The 27,120-nt window shown below is 37.8% G+C and overlaps 1 protein-coding gene and 1 long non-coding RNA gene across 3 annotated transcripts in view; one reads left to right on the top strand and one right to left on the bottom strand.

Annotated features, from left to right (window-relative positions):
* LOC127559176 (uncharacterized) overlaps positions 1 to 24,391 on the bottom strand; it is a 35,445-nt gene extending 11,054 nt beyond the window's left edge. For both annotated transcript variants that reach the window (XR_007953074.1, XR_007953073.1), the window contains exons 1-3: positions 24,249 to 24,391; positions 22,183 to 22,319; positions 20,147 to 20,312 (exon numbers count right to left, since the gene is read on the bottom strand). This is a non-coding gene — a long non-coding RNA (uncharacterized LOC127559176). The remainder of the gene's footprint in view (positions 1 to 20,146; positions 20,313 to 22,182; positions 22,320 to 24,248) is intronic.
* A 642-nt stretch (positions 24,392 to 25,033) lies between these two features.
* Positions 25,034 to 26,380, top strand: GJA8 (gap junction protein alpha 8). Its single transcript, XM_051997721.1, has one exon. It carries the CDS (start codon positions 25,062 to 25,064, stop codon positions 26,349 to 26,351), a length of 1,290 nt encoding a protein of 429 aa, XP_051853681.1. The 5' UTR covers positions 25,034 to 25,061; the 3' UTR covers positions 26,352 to 26,380.
* The last annotated feature ends 740 nt before the right edge of the window (positions 26,381 to 27,120 follow it).

The following is a 27,120-nucleotide window of genomic DNA, read 5'->3' as shown; positions in this document are numbered from 1 at the left end:
CAGAAACCCCAATCCTAGAACATACAGAGTTTTCCAGATCTACTCCTTTGGCTGGGTTCTGAGTTGATAATATAATACAAAGCCCAAGCCTGGGATACTCAGCTCTTCTCCAAGCCTGTGCCCTTCGATGGATTGTAAAGGATTTCTTCCTCTCAGACAGTAACTGTCCATGAAGGCAAATGTCTTTTCTATCTCCAGTCAGCCCTTCATCCAAGAGATGCAAAGCCTGTGTTTCTCCAGTCAGTTATTCCAAACAACAAATAGCAGTGCAAACTTTCTTCTCAGATCTGATTAGGAATTTCTCCTGAGATTAGCTCTTAGTTTTAGTTCTTTTATGATCACTTTTATGATCAGGTCAACTCTACTCTTCTCAACAACCCTATTTTAACCCTGTCTGCCTCAGTTTCCTCATATGCAAAATGAAATTAAAGGTAAAATAAGGTTAAAGCACAATCTCTTTAGAGAGATGAATCATTTCTATATCAAGGCAATAACCTAAAATCTACATTTCTGCCATCTACACCAAAATTAGGCAATATACATTTGTCCCATAGCCAGTAAACAGTTCTAGGAATCAGGGTTTTCCAGTTATTTCTTTTTGGGGAGGGGAGAGTTTGAGTAATTTTTAAAACAATAACAGTTTTTTTTTTATTTTTCAAAATACATGTAAAGATAGTTTTCAACATTCACCTTCGCAAAACCTTGTGTTCTAAAAATTTTTCCCTTCCTTCCCACCTTTCCCCTCCCCTAGATAGAAAGTAACCCAATATAGGTTAAACATGTGCAATTTTTCCAAACATTCTCCCACATTTATCATGCTGCATAAGAATAATCAGATCAAAAGGAGAAAAACAAGTAAGAAAAAAGCAAGCAAGCAAACAACAGCAGCAGCAAAGGTGAATATATTATATTGTACTCTACATTCAGTCCCCATAGTCCTCTCTGAATGCAGATGGCTCTCTCTATCACAAGTCTATTGGAATTGGTTTAATCACCTCATTGTTGAAAAGAACTGCTATTACTTTCAAAATCTTCATGTCAATCATATGTGAATTAGAAAATAAGGAATAGGACAAATCAACCCATCTTTTCACAAGTGCCTTTTCTTGGTGAGACTATTTTTTTTCATGTTTCTCTCACAACTCTTCCTGTTTCTATCCATTTTCTTCAACAAAACTTTCACATGTGAAAGAAACAACTTTTAGATATAGGATCATAGAATTTAGATTTGAAAGGAATCTTTGAAACTGTGGTTCATTCAATGGTACAGGTATAATGTAAAAGAAGCAGGGAAAGCACTGGATTAGAAATCAGGAAAATCAGATTCTAGAAATTTGTCTTTTAAGGTCCCTTCAAGTTCTAAAACTATAATCCTATAGTAGCAGCTACACCTCTAGCTACATGAACTTGGACAAGTTACTTGATATTTGCAAATTTGTATCAGCTTTTTAATAAAAGCATTGATATGATTCCAGAAGATTCATGATGAAAATAAGACACTCTTAACAAAGAACTGATGGCTTCAGAATGCATATTGAGACATTTTTTACATGATTAATGGAAATTTTGTTTTGCTCAATTATACCTATTTGTAACAAGGGTCTTATTCTTTCATTCTTAATGTGTAGTAAAAAAGCAAAGATAAAGAATAGATGGATTTTCCATTGGCTAAAAAAGATAATTTTAAAGAATATTGAAGAGTTGAGATACATAATTTCTGAGGTCCCTTCCTGAGATTTTATGACTCTACATACTCATTAACTCATTCATCAATTTTATTGAAAGTCTTGTGATTGTTAACTACTGATTAGCTGTAAAACAAACAACAAAAAACACTATATATGTCTGTGGATACACACACACACAAATAGTTTTTGTGCTTAAAGGACTTAAAATCTAGTTTGGCACAAGAAATATACACAAATAAGTATGACAAAGTAAAGTATAATAGGTACATAAGAGAAGTATACAAAAAGTGCTATAACTACTCCTCCCAGGACTATTTCTATCTAAACCTCATTGAAAAAAGTGGGTAGAATAATAATAATGATATTTCCATAGTGCTTCAATAGTTACAAAGTATTTTACATACATTATATCATTTCAACTTCATAACAACCCTGTGAATTAGTACATCAAATAGCTTTATCCCCATTTTATAAGGGCTGAGTGCTTTGCCCATTTGCCCACAGCTAGTAAGTGTAATAAGGCAGTATTAGAGTATTAGACTCAAGTCTTCCGATCTCCAAGTGCAGAACTTCTAGCTGAAAAAAATTAAGAGAAGAGCTCATGGAAAATGTCAAATAGGCTTTCAGGAAGAGGTGATGGGGATTAGTGTCGTGCTATTAAATATTGCTGGCAGGGGTCCTCAAACTTTTTAAATAGGGGGCCAGTTCACTGTCCCTCAGACTGTTGGAGGCCGGACTATAGTAAAAACAAAAACTTTGTTTTGTGGGCCTTTAAATAAAGAAACTTCATAGCCCTGGGTGAGGGGCAAATCATCCTCAGCTGCCGCATCTGGCCCGCGGGCCGTAGTTTGAGGACCCCTACAGTATAGAGGGTAGAGTTGGCTAATACTTGATCATCTCAGCTTCATCTTCTGTGTTGGATAGGGGGAGAACTGAATCATTCGCAGTACTTTCCTATCACTTTCCTGATTTAGGTTGTGATTTTTTTCCCTAATCATTACCCTTTCCTCCCTACCACCAAACTCCATAATAACAACTAACTTGCTTTTTTGCCTAAAAGCAATATAAAAGCCTTTTGGGCCATATAATCACTCTTTGTATCTTATGAAGTTTATATTACATGAAAAGTTACAACCAACATAACTTGGAGCCCCCACTTAGGAAAATTTTTATCTATCTCTAGCTAATTCATAGCCTCTTTACATCTGAGGTAAAAATCAGGATACAGGAAATCTTTAGGTAAAAGAAACAAGCAGAGGATATTACAGTGTCTATTATTAGTAAAACTCTGGGAGAGTAAGTTGAGGAAAGGACAGACCTTTTTTTGGAACTTCCCTTAGTTCATGAAGAAGTAGATACAACCCATAACTTCAAATTGAGCCTTCTCCCAGAAGTCTGTAGGAGCTATATGGCCCTTCTTGATTTCTATCTTTTCCACTTCAATTCTATTTTCCTTTTATTTTTTTCCTTTAAACTTCTTTTTTCTGTTTCTAATTCCTATTGTCTCTTTGCAACAAATTTTCTCTGGCTAACCTGCCTCCCCACTATTGCTGCTACAATTCAACTCTTGTAAATTCCTCCCTTTCTAGTCAATGTTTCATAGACTATGAATCTTTAAGAACTTAACTCCCATGTGTGACTCAAGTCTATCTGCTGGCTTAAAGATCGTGATAGTCTCAGAGAACTATCAGAGCTGAAAGTTCATGTTTTCCCCTGTAAACTAATCTCAGAATGCCAATCAGTTCTCAAAGATTTATTATATCAGGCATAGAGAAAAACATGAATGCTTTATTCTTCAAAAAACCTGTGATTCTGGCCAAGAAGCTACTTAACCTTCTGGCATGGATTACAACTTCTCTGCAACTTAGTAGACAGTATTCACACCGTGTCCATCATAAACCTAAGGTCAATTTGTTGACAAGCTTCTCTTGAAGTTCATATACCTTTCAAGAACCCAGGATTTGTGCTGTACAACACCTTTATGTATCAGAGCAGGACTTTTGTCTGGGTCCGGGAGTTGGGAATATGATAATCAAAATATTCCAGCAGACCTATGATCCCAATTACATGGATATATAAAAATAAGGACAATGAGTTATTCCTATAATACAACGAAAAGAGATTAGATAGTATTTGAGAAACTCTTACCCAAGCTGCTCTCTAGCAGATACAAAACAAAGAACTGTCAGATATACTTATTATATTTGATAGATAATTGATCCAGTCGCTTACCAATTAAATGAACCCAACAGTCACTGTATTTATTGTGGCCTTGATACACTGCTTCTGTATATCAGAGGACCAAACCTAATTTTTAAAACCTATGAAAAATGAATGTAAGCCAGAAAATAAAGAATAATGTAAAGAATAAAGAAGTCAGTTGTGCACTTTGACAGAGCCTAATTCTTTTGTAAAAGAAACTTTAATGTGTCCATTTTCTACACCACATCCTGAAAACTGAAAAGTAGAAAATTTCCTAAGGATTTTTCAGTTGAGTGAGCTTTTATAGTGTTATTTTTCTTTTTCAATGCTTCATCATTACTTCATTCTTTATATAACAAGGTAACTGGTAAAAGTACCATATAGTCTACAAAAATTAAATCATTGTATGAAAAAAGTTGAATAATGTATAATAAGACTGAAAAAGTAATAAGATAATAATAAAAAGGTAATAATTCTGAAGCCAGGTTATGAAGGACTTAAGATGACAGAGAAGTTTATATTTGTTTCTAGAGTCAAGAGCCACTGGAATTTATTAAGCTGGAGACTAAGAAGATCAGATATGTATTTTTAATCAATATTAATAGGCTGTTGTGTGGGATGGCTTTGAGAGTAAAAAAAAAAAACAAACTTGAAACTAGGATATCAATTAGAAAATTATCAAAGTGGCCCAGGTGAGAGGTGATGGGGACCTAAACTAGAGTGATTATCTTGGAAGAAGAAAGGAGATGGATTAGAGAGATGTTGTAAAGATGTTATAAAGAAAAATGTTGTAAAGAAAGAAGTCTAATTGAGGAACTTTAGCAATCATTTAGTCCAACCCACTTGTTTTAAAAATATGGAAGACCTCTAAGAGGTCATGTGATTTATCCCATCATACATGTAGCAAGAATCAGAAGGAGAATTTAAACTCAGGCTCTGTGATACCAGTTTCAGCACCCTTTTTCAGTATACCATACTATTCCCTAAATCTTCTGCAGCCACTGAGGATGAAAAACCACACTTATCTTCATGGTGGGGTTTGGGGTTTTTTACATTCATACTAAGGATCACAATGCAAGATAACCAAATATACCATGAAATAAAACTATTTATTGCTTTGGAGAGTATAATAAAATTGATTCTGATATCTTTCTAAGGAGGACCTGTCAAGAATCCTTCCTTTTAATTATAATTCTTTTTTGTCTTCCAGTTTGTTAGTATTACCGTTCTGTTCTTTCAACAGTATGTCAGTTTGCCAATGATCCAACAAAAATGTCACACTGAGAGCACAACAGTTAAGCAAATGTTTATAGATGGCTTAAAAACTTTGTGATTCCTAGCAGCTTTTGCCACATTATTCATCGTTTCACTACTGTTATCATGGAAGTGGGAGATAATTGGCAGGATAGAGTGTCATCATTTTGGAAATTTTTCTTTGTTTCATGAATTGCCATAATCAAAATAAATTAGCTATCACCCTATGGATAATAACCTTCTTTTTACTAAGATGGGTTGATCTCAAATAATAGATTTTATTTGCTACCAGGTCTATACATAAAGCCTGTGTAGTGAAGGTGGGAGGATCTTAAGTAGGAATTCAAATGTGATTGGACAATTGAGCTTTCACACAAAAGAATTTATAATCTTAAAGTTATGCAAATACCAACTACTGTTGCCATTTTATCATCATCATTTTATTTGCAAAGTAAATGTATGCTATCAGGGTGCTAGAATACTTAAAAACAATATCCTTATGTTAGTTAAACATTCTTCTCCAGCAATTCTGTTCACACTATCATTTTTCATAAAAACTACAAAGATAAACTTCGGCCCAACTAGAGTTCAGACATTATCTCCGATTCCAAATAAGTACTTTCTGAATTGATTTGATTTGACCATATTCCTAATGCCTTGGAAAGAGCTACTTGATCTTCTTGGAATAATAGCTTCCTTTTCTATAAGACTCAGAGGGTTACAAAACACTTTTTTTTTCTTACAACAATTCTGTGAAGTAGGTAGTATAAATATTTTTATTCTCATTATACAATTGAGAAAACTGAGGTTCAGAAGAAGCAGTGGAAAATGCTCTGGTTTGTAGATAAAAGTCCTGGGTTCAAAACCTATCTGTTCTACCTTTTTACTACCTGTGTAGTCATGGACAGGTGAATTCACTTCCTAAGAAGGCTTCATAACAGCAGATATTTTGAGCTAGAAAGTTCTTAGAGGTCATCTGATCTAACTCTCATTTTACAGATGAGGAAACTGAGGCTGAATGCAGTTAAGTGAAATGATCTAGGTCACACAGGGAGCAAGTAGAAGAACTAGAGTGTGAATTCAGATCTTTTGCACTCTATTCCACTGCACCATGGCTCGGTTTTCTCATGTGTAAAATGAAGAGATTGAATCAGATGAGCTCCAACTTTTCTTCACATAACAGACATACCTGGAGTCCTCCCTGCAGGCATTCTCTCCATGGAGTATACTTCCCATCAAAGGCACTGTGCTCTATGAGCAAAGCAGAATTGCAGTAGCTCAAAAGAAACATGAGATGCATAAATTTAGAGACATCTCCAGTCCAAATGTTCATACAGATTATTTGTGCCCAGCCTGTGGTACAGCCTTCTGAGCTTATCATTGGTTTCATCAGCCATAGTCAGACCCACTGTATCTTTACCCCAGTATAAGTGATGTCATTTGGTCCTCTTCAGAATGAAAGACAATGTGCATCTCCCAGAAGGCTTTGGAACTAATGGCACATGAAAGTGACTGCCCGGAACTTGGGGAAGGAACAGGGCTGAATGGACTTCATTGGACACAAACTTTGAAGGTGAAAACAAGGACTGAGAGAGATAAAATAGTGACTGAGATGTATCTGCTCCCTTGGTATTGTTGGTCTTAAATTTGTTATCAGAAGTTCACTTTATGGATTTCTTTGACAAAGAGACCTAACTCAGTTTCAGTTGATAAATGATGGACAGAAGCAGCTACATCCAAAGAAAGAACACTGGGAAATGAATGTGAACTATTTGCATTTTTGTTTTTCTTCCCGGGTTCTTTTTACCTTCTGAATCCAATTCTCCCTATGCAACAAGAGAACTGTTTGGTTCTGCAAACATATTTTGTATCTAGGATATACTGCAATATATCTAACATATATAGGACTGCTTCCCATCTAGGGGAGGGGGTAGAGTGAGGGAGAGGAAAAATCGGAACAGAAGTGAGTACAAGGGATAATGTTGTAAAAAAATTACCCTGCCATGGATTCTGTCAATATAAAGTTATTATAAAATAAAATAAAATATATAAAAATAAAAATAAAAAAATAGAAGTTCACTCTAGGTGTTATTACTTAGTGGTATTTGAGCAGCACCCTATTTATATTTTTGGGGGGAGAGTTGCAGAGATAGATAGTGGAATAAAGTTCTGGAACCTGAGAAAGTAGAGGACCTGGGATCTTGCAGCAGCAACCCCATGTTCCTATTTGCATTCTGCTGAGACCATGTAAATCACTGATGTTTCTTATGTTTATGCAGTCAGAATCTCACAACGCTCCTGGGGATGGAGAAGGTGGGGAATGGGAGAAGGTATTATTATTCCCTTTTATAGAACAGCTAGCAGAGTTTCAGAGAAGTTAAATAATCTGACCATATTCATTCATAAATGTTTGAACTAAAATTTGAATCTTCATGTAAAGGGAATATTGGTTAAAATGGCATCAAGCTCCTAGAAGAAACACTGGGGTAGAGAGGAGAATTGCCATATTTGGATATTTTGAATTGGTCTAACATATGCTTGGGAACAACTTTTTTTCAAAAGCTACACAACTGAACAGCTTAAAACTTCCTGAATGAGCCCACTTTGGATTTTCCTGCATTTGGATTTGAAGGACTTTTTGACTCACAATATCATCACCCCACCCAAGCTTCCTCTTAGTCCATATGGCTCCTAGAAATAATCCTTGGAGTTTGGTCTTTTCCCTTTATCCTTTTCAGTTCTAGGTTCAGAGAGTAAAGTCTCCAGCCTAGAAATAGTTCTTATATCTCTTCTTTCCAAGTTCTTGCCAACTCTACCCTTCATACAAGCACAGAACAAAGTAATCATTCTCTCTAGCAGTAAGGAGTCTATTATGCAAATACCAGCCCTAAGCCCAAGTTCCACTACATTAAACTACATCTCATGGTGGGTAATAACTTATGTAAGTCAAATGGATAGAAAAGAATAGTTGAAATCATTTTATTGTTCCTTTTAACTTAAGACAGAGGAGGTAAATTAGCTTTTAAAAAATATGTGTATTTATACATGTCTATTTGTATTGTTTCCTAAATTTTATTACTCAACCAATAATAAACATTTTGAGTACCCACTATGTACCAGAAACTGGGCTAAACTTTGAAATGGGCTTATTGTTGATGATTTTTAAATTTGCACTAAGAGAGAGCTAAGTGGCAAGGTGATAAAGTGTCTAGCCTGGAATAAGAAAGATCTGAATTCAAAATGTGACCTCAGATGCTACTTAACTATGTGACCCAGGACACATCACTTAGCCCTGCTTGCCTCAGTTTCCTCATCTGTAAAATGAGGAAGAGAAGGAAATGACAAATGTCAAGAAAACCCCAAACGGGAGCACGAAGAGTCAGACATGATTAAACAACAACAAAAATTTGCACTTGTCTTTTTCTTAAATGTTTCCCTCATAATGAACTTTCACTTCCAATAAAGAAAAACAGCTAATCAAAAACAACCTACAGTAGCAATCCAGACTAAGGATAGGGATCCCTTGATTATTTTACCTCCTTAAAAATTTTTACCTTTTTTTAGATAAGAATATCCTTTGATTGAATCAATCAACCAGAGCTGAGCGTGAGCTGAGTGAAGGCTTGTTCAACTCCTTGAATCAAAAACACTGGTGATTCCTAAGGAATTTGTGTAAGAGAGAGGAGCAATCTCAGAACCATACAGAGATGTTGAGGGTTTGGAAGTGGACAAGCAGGAACAGGATGATTCTGAAATAAGGCAAGAATCTGCAGCCATCAAGCTGCAGTGAAGGGAGAAATAAGACAGAACTGAGCTGTGACAGAGAAGGGAGATAAAAAGGACAACTATAGACTCTACTGGCATCTTACCGGTAAGATCCTGGCTGATACTACCAGTCTACCTACCTATCAAGGACTGAAGAAAAGGTTTGCTCTTAGTGCCATTACTGCTTCTGTCTCCCAATAAAATCATAAAAAAGGGAAATGTGCAAAAATATCTGTAGCAGCTCTTTTTGTGGTGGCAAAGAACTGGAAAATAAGTAAATGTTCATCAATTGGGGAATGACTGATTAAGTTATGGTATATGAAAGTAATGGAATATTATTGTTCTATTAAAAAATGATGAACTGGCTGATTTTAGAAAGATCTGGAAAGATTTATGTAAACCGATGCTGAGCAAAACAAGCAGAACCAGGAAAATATTGTACACAGCAAGAGCAAGATTGTACAATAATGATATTTGTCAATTATGACAGATTTGATTTTTCTCAGCGATTCAATGATCCAAGGCAATCCTAATAAACTTTGGGTGGAAAACTCCATCTGCATCTAGACAGAGAACTATGGAGACTGAATATAAATCAACACATGTGATGCTCACTTTTTTCTTTTTCTTTATTTTTTCTCTCATGTTTTTGCTCCTTTGTTCTGATTTTTCTCTCCCAACATGATTCATAAGGAAATATATAAAAAATGAATATACACATATAAGCAAAAATAATAATAAAAATTAAAAGCTATTTGGAAAAAAAAAAAAAAGAAAAGGTCTGCTCCTTCCCCAGTGCCTGGCACTGCAGATACAACCTGCTATTTCATAACTCCAGTGTTTCTGGGAACCTGGATTTTTGCCTCAACCACAAAGATACCAGATTAACTAGAGAAATAAATAAATGTAAATATAGGCAGGGAGTCCAACTCCTGCCTAAATATTAGGAATTTTCCTAACTGGGGTCTTGGAGAGATTGTAATTGAACTCATAACTTTTCACCTAAAATAAATTCCCTTAAACCAGAATCATGGGAGGATTATGTGAACCTTTGAGGCCATTATATTTCCGCTAGATCTAAAAAAAGCTAATTATCATATAGGGGATTTTATTAGTCTGACAATATATATAATACTCTATGCACTCTACTTAGAAAAAGTAAATGTGTTTTATCATTAGTTAACCACAAACAAAATCAGTCATAACAATTATCTGGCATATGCTATTATATAACTATAGTGATCAGTGTATAGTAAATTCTCAATAAGTACTTGTTGATTGATTAGGTATCTTTCATTTCTACTTTCTTCTCTTCTTATCAATTCATATCTTCCCAAGTTCCTCTAAATTTTTCAAGTTCATTGGTTTTCATAGTGTAATAATAATTCACTACATTCATATACCCAGTTTGTTCATCCATTTTCCAATTGATGGACACTCATTCTATTTTCATTGTCTCACTTTCATACACACAAAAAAATTTCTGGATGAATATTTTATTTATATGAGACATTTCCCTCTTTTTCTGTCCTCCTTGAAGTTCAGGTCCAGTAGACAGGATCCTGGATTCAAAACTTCAATTATTTTTCTCATATATTTATTTTTGTTACTTATTAAGAGTAATTTATTAATAGACCACCAGGAATTGTTACCCAAGTGGGGAGCAAGTAGGACTAGTTTGTTCTTTGTGTCTTTCCATCTTCCCTTTCAGGGATCATAGAAGATGCAACTTCTAGTCTCAACTCTAATCAGCAACTAGTGATGTGACCTTCCATTCTTTCCAGACTGTAAAAAAGAATGACAATGTCTTCAGAGAATTGTAAGCAAGTTCCAAACTTAGGTGAGTATGGGATACATTTCATCCTATTTCATTTTCCAGGACTTCTTGAGTAACTCCTGGATCTGAGGAAGGGATAATGGAATTAAGAGAGGATGCTGCTATGGAGGAAAAAGGACAACATTTCTGGATATATATACTGACTATTTTCCTCCCAGCCTATAGGTAACAAAAGCTGCGGCTTAAAATATTTAGTGATGTGTTAACCAGAACTTAAACTGACAACAATGAGAGTTAAGGGTCTGCAGCCTAAACGAGGAAGGCTTTTTTCTTAAAACTATTTCCTTTCTCAGGAGCATTTTTTGGGTTTCTTCTGCAGAGAGGATGATGGTGAGAGTTTCTGAGACAATAAGTGTGATCTTTGTCAAATAACAGTCTTAAACTTTGATTTCTCTTTTATAAAATGAAGAGATTGAATCAAATGGTCTCTAAAGCTCCTCCCCAGTTATAGAAGAATTTGACAAATTGAAAGATCTTCTCTAGAAATAAGGACACTTTAAAAATAAAACTGTACTTAAAACCTACATGGTTTCCTATGTAATCCTTTTGCTCTATACATATTGAAATGTTTGTTGATAACATAATAAAGAAATACTTTTTAAATAAAATAAAATGTTTATGGATACTACAAGGAGGGACATGGACTGAATAACCTCATATGTTCTTGTGTGAGTCTTTAAATGGATCACATTAGTCCTAGAGAGAAATCTACCAGGGTTCTCACTTTTTTAACTTGAGATAATTATTTGGGATTTTGTTCTATTTTTCCCAGGCTTTTTTTTCTGAGGTAAAAGAGAAGCCTAAAGCTAAAACAAACTTTTCTGAGTTGGGGGAAATTCTCCATTCTTTCACAGAATGATTTTCAGGCTACAGGTTTTCAACCAATTCTCCTCTTAGTGGTCAACATCCACTCTCGGCTCTTTCCCACTCTATCTCCCCTATTGTTCTACAAATGCCCCTCCTCTATACAAGCTGGCTGACTGGGAGCTTAAAATATTGCTGGACAGTAAAACCCACCCATCAGAGCCAATCCAGTCATATCTGCTCAGTCGTGCAATGCAGCAGGGGCGGGGTGGAGTGGGGGGAGCTTTTAGGTGGCAAAGGAAAGAGACCACGGTGCCCACTTCACTACTGAGTGGCCAAGAGAAGAGGAACACACTTCTCCAGGGGATCCTCTTCATAGTGGCAAGTTGTCCTTCAGGTGGTCTTTAATCTTCCCCTTTAAGTTGTTGGGGTTTTCCCTAGCTCAGTCGGGGTGGCCTATGGGTAGGGAATTCCCAGAAGCTTTTCCAGAAGGAAAGCAGGGCTGGATGGTTGGGCTGGGAGTTTCAGCTCAAGGGAACATCTGAAGGTTGCTCTGAAATTTGAGTAGTTAGCAGAAGAAGGGAGACCCCTATGAAACAGGTTTAGCCCAATGGTAATCTGTAACACAGAGAATCTCTTTCTAGAACTTTCCTAGTAAGCATTAATTGATGATGATGAACTCCAGGAATTGAGAGTAACTGATGGTAATGAAATAGTCAAAATGCATATGAAAAAAAATTTTTTTAATCACCTAGGAATCAAAATTAATCTAATTTTCTAATGATAATAAAAACTCTTAGTGGAGTGACTAAGGCAAGCAATAGGGAGTACCAGTAATGGGGAATGGAGAAATAGATTTGTCAAAGGACTTAGAAGTCCATCGAGGGAATAAGCTTTGCATTGTTGACATGGGGTGAGAGCTTCTGACTTAATTGTTGAATTGAGGGGGGAAGTGGTTATTCTAGAAATGTGCGTGGACTGACATTTTTTTAATCCATTGTCAACACAGAGGGTAAGTTAACACTCAATACCTCAGTTTGTCTGTTTGAATATATATGTGCTGTTCTTTCACCAAAACCCAAGGGAAAAGGATTACTTGAAAAGACACATTTTAAGAGCATGGAATAAAGCTTTTAATTGAGCCTGTTACTGTGATTTGTTTAAAATGGTGTTTATAGTTTTGATCTTGGAGGAAGGGGACATTTTCAGATCTAAAAGTGTTTCTTTAAAGAGAATAGGGATTAGAGTTTTGATTTCATCAATATAAAGAACTCCGAGACAAAGATATTCATTCAATCAATGGAGGCTGGCACTTTCTAAGCAATTTAGAGTTTTAGAACATGGGTCAGCAAACTAATCTAAGCCACCACCTGTTTTTATAAATGAGACAAGAATCGTTTTTACATTTTTAAATAAAATAAAAACTTTATTTAAAAAATGTAAAAAACATTCTAAAGTGGTGGGACACATTTGGCTCTTAAGGTACAGTTTGCTGACCCCTGTTTTAGATAATTCCTAGAACCCAGAGAGATTATGTAATGTGCCCAAGGTCACACAATTGACATGTTTCAGATGGAACATGAATTCTGACCATGCTGGTTCTGAATTTGGCTTTCATCATGAGTCTTTAGAGAAGAGAAAAAAAAAATAAATGAGTGTGTTCTTATTCCAGATTCTATTCTGCTTCCCTGAAGCAGGCTGCTTGGTCTTTCTGTTTTGGCTTGTTTTATTGTTGATAGAAGGGAGGCCACAACAAATATCCTACTTGTGTCAATGTTGGACACTGGAGTTCTCTCTTTCTTTCTTTTATGGGAGAATGGAAAAACTGGGACTTAAATGTTGATCTCTTGCTTCATGATGTCATGAAATGCTTTATGAATAAATATAAAGATCATCTAAGCAATCCTGTCTTTGCTAGGAAGGGCACTAAATGAGGAAGATGTTTTGGTTTTAGTTAGAAATGAATAGAAGTTAAAATGGCATAGAAGAGGCAGCATGACATAGTAATTATCATACCAGTAATGGATTTAGGACAGCCTGGGTTCATGTCCTGCTTTTGACATTTACTAGGTGTGTGACCATGAATGAGTTACCTAACTTCTCCCTGAGTGCCCCCAAAAAACCCTCTAAGACAATAAATTGCAAAAGAATTTTATCATCAGAAGGACTTCCTACACCAGGAGTCCTCAACACTTTTTCCTCTCACATTCCTTTTTGCACACAAAACTTTTATGTGATTCTATATATAAGGGTATAAAATAGGTATAACATTTACTGATAATAAATCATAATTTCACAACCCCCACATTCAGTTATCTGACCCCATATGGTGAAATCCTGGATCCGGATCAAAAAAAAGTGGGAAAAAGAAATTCCTTAGAAGAAATGGATCCAAACTTGGACTACTGATGTTACCCAAACTTGGTCCGCAAAACAGTTGTGCATTTATTTATAAATAAATAATTATATAATTTGTATTATATAATATAACAATATATAATCAACATAATTATATTATATAATAATTGTTTAAGTTATTATATTACATAAACATTTTTATATGTTTATAGTTGTTATTTCTTTGCAAGTTCTTATTGACTATGAGGCTAATTATACAACAGAGTGGGTTGGTATTTATAAAGGAAGGTGAATTGATATTGGAACTAAAAGCATTCCTCAAAGAGAACTTCATTTTTTCAAAATAAATACTATCAACAACCTGAATTTTCTGTAGTGTTTTCTCTGCGAGGGACTATGTGCTAAGCATCATGGGAGATTACAAAGGATGAAGAATAAATGAATTGCTTATAGTTTTGAAAGACAAAGTACATAGATATGGAATTAAAAATTCCTACATATTCCTACATATATATTTCCAAACAAATACTCGAGTACAGATGTGTATAAACAACCACAAACCCACACAAGTAGACTGTGTTGGCGTTAATGATGCAAGGGGTTAATCTAACTAAGCACAGCTGAAATTTTTAAAGCTACATATATGTATTACCCTAGAGAGGATGTTAACAGTATTGCAGAGAGATTTGCAGTTGAATGAAGCAGAGATTGATGTTGCAGGAGTAAATTATAGAAGCTATTGATTTTATGTGGGTTTTAGATAGAACTGATTGATTGGAAACCTGGTCCTCCCACCTACATCACACTATGGGACTTGGACCCAGTCAATATCTGAGGATACCATATTTCTTACCCACCTTCAGTGATGTAACAGAAACCCATGGTAAATCATTGGAAGAATGAACTTGTAGTAAGAGCACTTAGCTTAAATTCCTGTTCTGTAACCTACTATTTGAGTGATCTTGAGCAATTGACCTAGTGTCTATGACTTCGGTTTTCTTATTTGTTAGTCAATAGGTATTTGTTAAGCATTACCAGGATTATGTGTTTGGGCAATTAGATGGTACAGTGAATAGTTTCAATCCTAGTATCAGGAGGACTCATCTTCCTGAGTTCAAATCTAGCCTCAGACACTAGCTGGGTGATCCTGAGCAAGTCACTTACACTTGTTTGCCTCAGTTTCCTTATTTGTAAAATGAGCTTCAGAAGGAAGTAGTGAAACACTCCAGTTAGCAAACCACTCTATTATCTTTGCCAAGAAAACCTTAAATGAATCGCAAGGAGTTGGACATTAACTGAAAAACTGAACAACTTAAGTTGGGGACTGTGATAAGCACTGGGGATACAAGGCAAATACCTGGTGTCCACCCTCATGAAGTTCAAATTCTAATGAGAGAGATAGCATTCAAATAGCTGTGTAATAATGTGTGTGTGTGTGTGTGTGTGTGTGTGATGTCAGCATATATGGTTGTGTTTTTAGTTATTTCTCACTTTTCTTGACCCCATTTTGAATTGGCAAAGATTCTGGAATCATTTACCATTTCCTTCTCCTACTCATTTTATAGATAAGGAAACTCGGGCAAATAGGATTAAATGACTTGTCCAGGGTCACACAATCAATAAATATCTGAGGCTGGATTTGAGCTCAGGTTTTCCTGATCCAGGTCCAGATCTGTACCCACTAAGTCACCTATCTGTCCCATGAGTAAATGGGAGGTGATCTCAGCAAGAAATCATCAGAATCAGAGGGGACCAAAAAAGACCTCTTTGCAAAAGATGAAATTTAAGCTGTCTTGAAGAAAGTCAGGGAAACCAGAACCAGAGTTAAGAGAGAGAAAATTCCAGGCAAAGGGAACAGCAAGTTAAAAACAGATAGATCATATGCAAAGGAAAGCAAAAAGGCCCATATCACTGGACCATAGAGTATTTATTTGAAAGGTAATAAAATGTAAGAAGACTGAAAAGTAGGAAGGGATTAAGTTGTAAAAGGCTTTGAATGATCACCAAAGAATTTTATATCTGATCCTTGAGATTATAGGGAACAACTGGAGCTTATTGATTTGGGGAAGGAGAAAGAGGAGAGAGGAAAGTGAAATTATCAGATCTGCATTTTAAGAAACCCACTTTGACAAATGAATAAAGGTTGGCTTTGAGTGGAGAGAGACCTGAGCCAAGGAGAGCAACAGAAGGTGATTGCAGTTTTCTAAGCATGAGATGATGAGAGCCTGTACCAAGGTGATATTGGTATGAGTGAAGAGAAGGGAACATATATGAGATGTTGGGAAGGGAGAAATGTTAAGAATTTATGACAAATTGGATATGTAGAGTAAGTGAGCCTGGGTGTTGGGAGTACATAGTGGTGCTAGGGGAGTTTGGAAGAGCAGAGCATTTAGAGGATGAAAGATAAATGAGTTTTAGATAACTTGTGTATGCTATGTCTATGTAACAGCCAATTTGAGAGGTCCAAAAGTTAGTGGTGTAGAACTGGAGCTCAGAAGACAGAGTTGAGTACTTAGATCTGTGAATCATCACCACGGAGGTAACAGAAAAGAAAAAAAGAGGAAGGGACCAGGATAGAGCTTTGAGGGACACACATGATTAATGGACATTACCTGGTTGAAGGTCTGCCCATGGAGAAGTAAAACATGACACTGGTACCTCAGATAAAAGGGAGGAGAGCAAATGTAATAACAGATGGGAGCCTGAGGGAAAAAAAGGTTTGGAACAGCCACTACTCCTGAATGAGAGAAGGAATTGATTAGGGAAATTAAAAGGATTACCTTACTACACTAAGGGGACACTTGAGATTATGTTATATAAAATTTTTCAAATGATAGCGAAGGTTAGTAAAATCATGGAACTTGAAATTTTCCAAGATGAGGGACTTAAAATGTGCTCAAAGTGACTATTATTTGAAATTATTATCATATGAAATTTTCATATTATTATGTTAATATTATGTGAAGGTTTCAAAGCCAAGTTTGATTATAAATTGTGTGTTAAAACTAAATCATGGTTTGTTGTTCAGTCATGTTGAACTGTCTTGACCCCATTTGGGATTGTCTTGGCAAAGATACCAGAGCGGTTTGCCATTTCCTGCTCCAGATCATTTTACAGATGAGGAAACTAAGTCAAACATAGTTAAGTGACTTGCCCAGAGTCACACGGTTACTAAATGTCTGAGACCAGATATCAATACACAAAGATGAGCCTTCCTGACTCCAGGCATGGAACCAATTAGCTGCCCCAAAAATCACAGTATAGAAAGAACTATAAATAAAGATCTAACTAGGTTGCTACATCCAGTGCCTTAATGATTGGCTTGGTTCTTTAAAAATAAAAAAATAAAAAAAGATTGCCATCAGTTCAATTAAACAATTTGCAGGCTCACAGATTTAAGGTAGGAAGGGAGTTCATTTAGTCAAATCCCTGATTTTATGGGTGAAGAAACTGAGCTTCTTAAAAGTAAAATAACTTGCCCTAAGTCACAAGGCTGGTAAAGAAAAAAGAGGGTGCTTTACTAGAGATCAGGAGCATGGAAATCCCCTGTTGTTTCTAATACCCCTTATCCCTGAAGAACCCTTCCTAAGCTAGAAATTGGCATTCCCTGTTGCTCCAGTATCCAGGGAAGATAAAAAGTTCAGTAGAATTTTTCTGATTTAGAAACCTAAGAGAAGAAACTTCCTTTCTGCCCCTATAAAACAGCCCAGATGGGGATGAGTCCAGAAGTCATCAGCGAACGCAAGAGTTTTCTCCATGCTTTATGGACCAGTCAGCCTCCACATGTGCTCTATTTTTACTTCCACCAGAATCTTTGTGGCCCAGTTTTTATCAGATACTTGAGGCAAGATGTAATATAAAGCTCTTCTATCCTTTCATTAGTAGACTTCAATAAGTATGTAAGGGCAAAATAGTTCACATTTATATGATACTTTAGAGTATACAAAGCACATTTCCGCAACAACCCTCTGAAATAAGCAGTACACGTGTTATCCATATCTTGCCATTTAGGAAACTTAAATGCAAGGTTTCCTATAGTTCTAAGTATCAGAACCAAGATTTAAAGCTAAATCTTCTAAATATCAGGGCTAGCTCTCTTTTCAGTGATAGCATAAAGGAAAATATGGTTGTTTAATATATATAATATAAATTATGTATAAACATATATATTACATATATAACTTATGTATATTTACATGTATATATAACATAAACTCCAGGCCTTTTTAAGGAAAGAATTGTTCTTTCTTTCATCCTGCCTCAGTTGAATTAAGAGGTTCAAGACAGAGGAACTTGGGGGATTCAAGGTATGCCAGATGCTAGGCAAGTCCTGGTGGTAACAAAGAAACCAGCAGCCAAGGCGGGGTTATAGCGACCCAATAGATCTGGTGTTCAGGCCTGTTTGGGATCGATGGAAAAGGGGTACAGAAGCCAATCAGTCAAAAGTATTTTATAAAACACCTACTGTGTGCCAGGCAATGTGCAAAATGCTGAGCTAGAAAGAAAAGAAATGTAAACAAACAAAATAGTCTCAAGTTGTTCACAGTCTAATATAGAGAGAACATTTATGTGCAAACAATTATGTGCAAATAAGATGCAGAAATGATAAATTAAATATAATTAACAGAGGTGAGGCATTGCCAATAATGGGGGGAAAGAAAAGCTTCTTGAAGAAAGTGGGAGGAGGCAGAAAGGAGGAAAAAGAGAATTCCCAGGATGGGGGACAGTAGGTGAAAATATCTGGTCAAGATGGAATATCTTGTTTAAGTACAGAGGCCAGTGTTACTGGATGAAAGAGTATGCAGAGTGAGGGATACAGATTATAAAGAACTGAGCACTAAACAGGGAATTTTGTATTTGATCCTGAAGATGATAGAGACCCAATGGAGTTTATTAAAAAGGGAGGAAGACCAGGAGGTAGGTTTGGGATTCATTCATGAGTGCTTTCGTTCAACTTAAATTTCTTTCCAAATATTGTTGTTGTTCAATCACTTTTTAGTCATTTCCAATTCTTCATGACCCCATTTGGGGTTTTCTTGGCAAAGATACCAGAGTTATTCAACATTTCCTTCTCCAGCTCATTTTACAGAAGAGGAAACTGAGGCAAACAAGGTTAAGTGACTTGTTCAGGATCATACAGCTAGTAGGCATCTGCTGCCAGATTTGAACTCTGGAAGATGACTCTTCCTGACTCCAAATCTGGTGCTCTATCCACTGCATCATCTAGCTGCTCTTCCCAAGTGTTAGAGGGATAAAATAATTTAGGGAAATGATCAGCTTTAGAGATAGGGGGAAAAACCTACTCTAGCTAGAATCTAGATATAGATGTGGGTACAAAAAATGAAAACTGGTTGTCTTCCCTCCAAAGTACATTCTATACACACACAGACACACATAGACACACACACAAACTCTCTCCCTCTATCTTTCTCTCTCTCTCTGTCTGTCTCTGTCTCTGTCTCTCTCTCTCTCTCTCTCTCTCCTTTTGCGTCTCCCTTTCTCCTTTTCCTGTCTGCCTCCTCCCTTTCTTTCTGTTTTTCTCTCTGTCTCTGTTACTCTGTGTCTGTCTCTGTCTCTCTTTCTCTCTCTCTCTCTCTCTCTCTCTCTCTCTCTCTCTCTCTCCTTTTGCCTCTCCCTTTCTCCTTTTCCTGTCTGCCTCCTCCCTTTCTTTCTGTTTTTCTCTCTGTTACTCTGTGTCTGTCTCTGTCTCTCTGTCTCTCTCTCTCTGTCTCTGTCTCTCTCTCTCTCTCTCACACACACACACACACACACACACACACACACACTTTCCCAATTAGCTGGCAGCAGCTCTCTCTCTCTATGTTGGCATTAGTCAGTGGCACATGAGATACTGGCTGCAAGATTGCCCAGATCTAGCACAGCAATGTAAACAGGATTTCTTGCTGCTGTTATTTGGACACTTAGGCAAAGGGAAACTGAAGAGCCTGTGGCATATTAGCCCCTGCTGCACCCTATTCCCATGGCTTTTTGTAGTTTTCTTCTTCCAGCAATGAGCACCATGACTTAGCTCATGAGCACCTCCTCTGGGTTTCCCACTGTAACCATCTTATCCTGAGAAGGAGTTGCACCTCTAGCCAGAGCTCCCCAAAATCAGCACACTGTCTTTTTTTAGACTTTTCAAATGTTTTTCTTGTTATCACTATAGGAAGACATATAGGACTATAAAATAGCAACTAAAAAGGAGGAATGACAAAGACCTAGAAGTCTTCGCGCTTACCTGATCTTTCATTCCAATGCAAGGAAAACTAGACACCGGGGACGCTTTCTCAGCCCCCTCTGGCACTGACCAAATCCCTCTAGTCAATTTTCTCTAGTTAAGTCAGGGGTTCTTCATGTTTTTTGTGCTTTGACTCCTCCAGCAGTCTGGTAAAAACCTATGGACCCTTTATCAGGACAAATTTAAAGAAAAATAATTGAAAGAAATGTTAAATTTCAGCTTGAGGTTACTGAAAATATATTTTTTTTCATCCAAGTTTGCAGATTTTTTGCTACTCAAAATCTGTCCTGAGGTGCCAGGTTAAAAACCTGAAAATAGCCAGCCTAAACTCACATTTATGTTATGCTTCATCTTTGGCAAAGCACTTTACAAATATAGTATTAACAGCCAACATCTGCATATTACTTACTATGTGCCAGGCACTATGCTAAACACTTTACAAATATAATAATAATAGATAATATTTGTATAGTATTTACTATGTGCCAGGCACTGTGCTAAGCACTTTACAAATACAATAATAATAATAGCTAACATGTATATAATATTCAGAATGTGCCAGGCATTGTGCTAAGCATTTTACAAATATGACAATAATAATAATAATAGCTAACATTTGTATACTACTTACTATGTGCCAGGCATTGTGCTAAACACTTGAAAATATAATAATAATAATAACAATAGCTAACATTTATATAATACTATGTGCCAGATATTGTGCTAATCACTTTACAAATATTGTTTCATTTGATCTTCACAACAACTCTGGGAGAGAAATGATAATATTCTCTCCATTGCACAAATGAGGGAACTGAGGCAAACAGAGTTTAAGTTGCCCAAGTTGATACAGCTAGAAAGTGTAAGAACTCAGGTTTGAACTGAGGTCTTCTGGACTTCTGACTCAGAGTCACACTACTAGCAATGATTTGAATTCATATCTTCCTAGCTCTAACGCTAGAGTTTAATCAGCCTTCCTAAAAGCTCTTGGCTTTCCAGCAGAGATACATTTAGCTTCTAAACAAAGTATAATCTTTAGCTGCTTTTAGGATCAGAGAGAAAATTCTATCTCTGGGCTTAGGTTCTCCTGGCTTCAGGAAAGCACTTCTCTTACTAACTCTCCAAAGATTTCTTCCCTGGGTTTTTGGACATCCTGCAAGAATGTTATAGCTACAGCCTTCATCTGACCCAAAGATTTTTGGGCCCTTTTGTAGGTGCCTCTTCACCCTGGTTCCCTGGATTTAAAAAAGGCTCTTCCCTATTAAACTCTTTTGGTAAGCAATTGGGGTTAAGCGACTTGCCACAGCTAGTAAGTGCCAAGTGTCTGAGGCCAAATTTGACTCCCCCTGACTCTAGAGCCAGTGCCCTGTCCACTGTGCTATCTAACTGTCCTTTCCTTCCTATCCCCCTAAAATTTTTAAAGTTTCTTTTCCTGATTCAGATTATCCTGAACTAACAGGGATTTCTTTATCACAGCCTCCCCCACCCCATTCATTCTCCCTACTTCCTACAAGTAAATTCCAAATGCCCCCTGCTTCATTATTAATAACTCATATTTATGTAGTGCTTTAAGTGATTCTGGATATTTCCAGAGAAAAGATTCTCCAACATCTCTAACAATCTTCAATACTACGGCATTTTTCCAAGAATGTAACTTAAATCCTTCTTAAACAATGAAACTGTTTCCTTTTCTTAAGAGTCCTTAAAAAAAAAAAAAAAAAAAAGCAAACAATAGCCCATAATAGGAAATGGTGTTTAGATGTCCAGTAACAGATTAGCAGGAACAAACATAGGAGGATCACCACCTTTTTTTTTTAATCAGTGGCTTTCTAGCATTTAGAACTGGTCTACCCACTCTTGTTTCTACTCATATGATCTTGGGCAGAAATCATTTAACCACTCGGACCAGTTACTCTCATGTATAAAACTAGGAGATTTAATCAGATGGTAGCTAAAATCCCTTCCAGCGGTAAATCAATTATTATTTTTATTTATCTATAATCATTTCTTCTTTCACCACCACATCATGAGCTTACCTAGTTACTCACTGTTTGGGCTGTTGTCTCAGTCAAACTCAAATCTGAAAAAGCTTTAAAAGACCAAGGTCTCCCATTGCATCCAGGGCCATCTTCAGTCATTCTGATCTATATCTTGCTACTGGACCCAGATGGCTCTGGAAGGGAAAGCGAGGATGGTGATTTTGTACAGCCCTCTCTTCTTTCAATCCAATTCACTTGTATGTCATGACATCACCTCCCTGATGTCATGGTCCTCTTCAAGAATAAAGAATAACAAACACACCATGAATGGGATGCCAGAGGGAATAAGCTACAAACAGAAGCTTGATTATTATCAGGGATAATGTAAAACAGTCTTACTTTGGGGTGGGAAATTGGACAAATGATCATAAGGTTGTAATCATGGAGAAAAATATGAGAAAAGACATTGAGATAAGTCTGCAGAGGGTATATGTTTGAAGAGTAATATCTTTATGTACTTTACATTTCACCTCAGCTCAACAATCTTCTGTTCCCTGACCTTGAGTTAATCTCCCACCTCTGTGCCTTTGCACAGTCTGCATTGCACTCCATCTTCAGCTCTGCCTCTTGGAAATTCTCACTTCCTTTGAGATCTAGCCCCAATGCCAACTCCCATGCAAAACCCTACTTAATAGCCCTAGTAAAAGTAGTTCCTCCTTCCAAAGTTACTTTGTATCTACTCATTCAGCTTGCTATTGTATCCCTTGAACAGAAGATGTAGTTATGTTAATGTCTTTGTTGCACCATCACCTAGACTAGAGCCGGCAATTAACACACTAGCCAACATTCAACATTCATCAGTAAATGTTGACTAAGCATCTGCCGTGAAATGAAATGGGCTTGAGGTGTTGGGGGAAAATGAATGAATGAAAAGCATTTATTAAGCACTATCCTGAATATTGGAGATAGAAACATACAAATAAAAAAGCAGACCAGTTCTTGCCCTCAAAAGGAGCTGCGCCAATTGGGTCCATGAAAGCACATGTGACCACAGAGGGGAATTAATGCCAAAAGAGCAGTACTATAAACAGGAGGTCTACTCCTAGGCAGAGGGAATGGGAGGAGGCAGCTGCCAGAATAGGGCTAAGCCAATAGGATCTAGCATCAGGTCAGGGCTGACTCTGCCAGGGTAGAAAGTTCACTGGGCAGTCTAAGAAACCAGGAATGATCAGAGGAAAGCTAGCGCTGGCATGGGGCTGAATCAGACAGATTAGTCTGATGGGCCTGAGCCAATATAAACTAGACTAAGTCAAGGAATCCTAGGAGAGACTAAGTTGATATCAACCAATTGGCCAGTGGATAAAATTTGTTGGAGTAAACCTTTGCAACATTAAGATTTGGATTTAACAATAACTCACAAATGTCTTTAGTTCAAGAACAGAGTTGGCTGGGGTAACCTCATTCTATGTATCCTTAAACCTCTGTATAGCTGGATTCAAATACAAAAAAATCCCATGTGCTCAAAATCAAGACAATGATCCAAGAGACAGACCAGGCCATACACACAGGCTGTCTGCAAAGCCTAATGTGGGAGCAACAACCAAACTATAGACTAATTATTTTGTCCAGCTCTTATTGTTTTGTTTTTGGTTTGGTTTTGTGAGGCAATTGGGGTTGACTTGCCCAGGGTCACAAAGCTACACATGTTAAGTATCTGAGAGTGCATTTGAACTCAGGTCCTCCTGACTTCAGGGCCAGTACTCTATCCATTGTGCCATCTAGCTACCCCCTTTTTATTGTTCATAGTTGCTCTATTTCAGAGAAAATGAACTTATTTGTGGTATATATTCAATTCTATGGAATAATGTTCCATGTTATAAAACCATTTTCATTTCTTTGTGATAAACCCATTTTTGATAGACTTGTGTCATTAAATATCATCTTGTTCACACTCACAGAGATGTTCCATAATGTCCTGGACCTCCAAGTCAGAAAGACCTGAGTTCAAGCCTTGTCCCTCCCACATGCTGACTGAACCCAGTCTCTCAAGATTCTATGTAACCTTATCAAAGAAAAGCTATAGAGGAGGTGCTGAGTTGCATCAGGAGAAGGAGTATCCTCACCTGGAGTATACACGAATGAAATCCCAGGTCCAGTTCCTCTCCTATCTTCATGGCATTCCCATAAAGCAAAAAACCATGAGTATTATTATGCTCATTTTATAAATGGAAGGCTGCCAGAGGAATCTTTCATTTCCTTCTTTTTCCTCTCCCTCTGCCACCACTCTAAGATCTGCTCTGTACCCAGTGAGCATGCTCATGGTAAACTGGCTGATAAATGATTAACTGGACACACAGAGAATTGGACTAAGGTAAATCTAAAAACTGGGCTTCCTGTCTTCATCAAAGACTCATATAGTCTTATATATTTGCATTATTTTATGGACGTTGGTAGGGGAGGGAAAGAGGTAATGCTTCCAATGATATAAAAATATCATCAAGCCCAGCTGTTGTCCAGTCATTTCAGTAATGACTGACTCTCCATGACCCCTTTGGGGTTTTCTTGGCAGACCACTATAGTGGTTTGCCATTTATTTTTCCAGCTCATTTTACACATGAAGAAACTGAGGCAGACAGGGGTAAATGACTTGTCCAGGATCACACACTTAGTAAGTGTCTGAAGCCAGATTTGAACTCTGATTAGCTGTCTCTCATCCCTCTCCCATTTTAGAGATGAACCATTTAGAGATGAACCCAAGAAGGTTAAGGGATTTTCCATGATAGTATAACTAGCAAGTGTCAGAGTTTTAATTCAGGTGACCTTCAGTCCAGTGTTCTAGCCACTAAGCCATGTTGTCTCAGCAAAAAAATAACATAAAATAGCTCATGCTTTGTCCACTCACTTTTTTGTACCCTCCTTCCTCTAGGTGGTGAAGAATGGGTGACTGGAGTTTCCTCGGGAACATCTTGGAGGAAGTTAATGAGCACTCCACGGTCATTGGCAGGGTCTGGCTCACCGTCCTTTTCATCTTCCGGATCCTCATCCTGGGCACAGCCGCAGAATTTGTGTGGGGAGACGAGCAGTCAGACTTTGTGTGTAACACCCAACAGCCGGGTTGTGAGAATGTCTGCTACGACGAGGCCTTCCCCATCTCCCACATCCGCCTCTGGGTCTTACAGATCATCTTCGTCTCCACTCCATCCCTAGTGTACGTGGGCCACGCGGTGCACCACGTCCGAATGGAAGAAAAGAGGAAGGAGAGGGAAGCCGAAGAGGTGTGTCAGCAGTCTGGGAGCAATGGTGAGAGGCTGCCTTTAGCCCTAGATCAAGGCAGTACCAAGAAGAGCAGCAATAGTACGAAGGGCACCAAAAAATTCCGACTGGAAGGGACCCTCTTGAGGACCTACATCTGCCACATCATCTTTAAAACTCTCTTTGAGGTGGGCTTCATAGTGGGACATTATTTCTTATACGGCTTTCGGATCCTGCCTTTGTATCAATGTAGCCGATGGCCCTGCCCCAATGTGGTGGACTGCTTCGTGTCAAGACCCACTGAGAAGACCATTTTCATCCTGTTCATGCTTTCTGTGGCCTGTGTGTCTCTCTTCCTCAACATCATGGAAATCAGCCACCTGGGCCTGAAGAGAATCCGATCTGCTTTCAATAGGCCCACGGAACAACCACTGGGGGAGATCCCTGAGAAATCCCTCCACTCCATTGCTGTTTCCTCCATCCAAAAGGCCAAGGGCTACCAGCTCCTAGAAGAAGAGAAGATCGTATCCCACTATTTCCCCCTGACTGAGGTTGGGGTCGTGGAGACGAGACCACTGGCTGCCACACCATTCAGCCGTTTTGAAGAGAAGATTGGCACTGGACCTCTGGGAGATCTGTCCCGGGCGTACACGGAAACACTTCCTTCCTATGCTCAAGTAGGAGAACAGGAAGTAGAGGCAGAACGGGAGGAGGAGGAGGGAGAGGTACCACCAGAGGAAGAGGAAAAGAGGCAGGAACCAGAGGCAGTGACCCCAGAAATGCAGGAGGCCACTGTGGGGCAGGAAGAGGAGAAGGAGAAGGCAGGGATCCCAGAAAGGAAGGCAGGAGAGAAGCAAGATCTGCCAGTGGAGAAGGCACCACTGTGCCCAGAACTGGCAGCAGATGACAGCAGACCCCTCAGCCGGCTGAGCAAAGCCAGCAGCCGGGCAAGGTCGGATGATTTGACTGTATGAGAAAGAACAAACACACATATATTCACAAAACAAAGAAAGAAGACAAGAGAAGAAAAGATTTTTTAAATGATTTGAATATTATCTCCCATTCTTTTACCCCTCACTTGGAATGGTTCTCTAGCATAATGATAGATGAAGCCTGCTATGAAATGACCCCTTTCTAGAAACTCCCTTCTCCAGAGGCCATCAAAGCAGCCCCACTACCTTGAGTCAATCAATAGCATCCCCAAGGGCCACAAGTTTTCCACACTTCCACACCCCCAAAGTCTTTCTTGGTCCCCTTTTATCTCAGGAGCCCATCTGAACAGAGGAATGGAGTGGCTATGAGTCTTAGCCTTCTCACTGATCCAGTCCACATACCTCCCATTCATAAGAGCCATGATAGGTAATGATTTTGGGTTTTCCTCATGGAAGATGCCTCATTGCTTTGTAGTCAAATCTTGTCAGTCTTGTAACTAGCCACAGTTGTACAGAATAGAGCCTAGTAAATTCTGTATAATTTCAAGGCGTCAAGCTAGGGATTCTGAATTCTCCTTGGCCACTGTTTAAGGCCCCTTTGGCCTCCGGCTCCTCCCTAAACCAAAACTTCCTCAGAAGAAGAGAAGTATTATATCTTAAACTCTCCTTTCAGCTTGTAAAACAACCTTTCTCATTCAATGTAGTCTTGGAGGTATCTTCACTTTTTCCCTTCCCTTCCCTCATTATCTTCTGATCCCTTTGTTATCTCATCAAGGACCAGTACTATAGCCAGAAATCTGAACTTTCATCA

This window comes from Antechinus flavipes, chromosome 4, assembly GCF_016432865.1.
Source record: "Antechinus flavipes isolate AdamAnt ecotype Samford, QLD, Australia chromosome 4, AdamAnt_v2, whole genome shotgun sequence".
Lineage (NCBI taxonomy): Eukaryota > Metazoa > Chordata > Mammalia > Dasyuromorphia > Dasyuridae > Antechinus > Antechinus flavipes.
The sequence above is the reverse complement of the archived record's forward strand: the minus strand, read 5'-3'. Positions and strand labels throughout refer to the sequence as shown.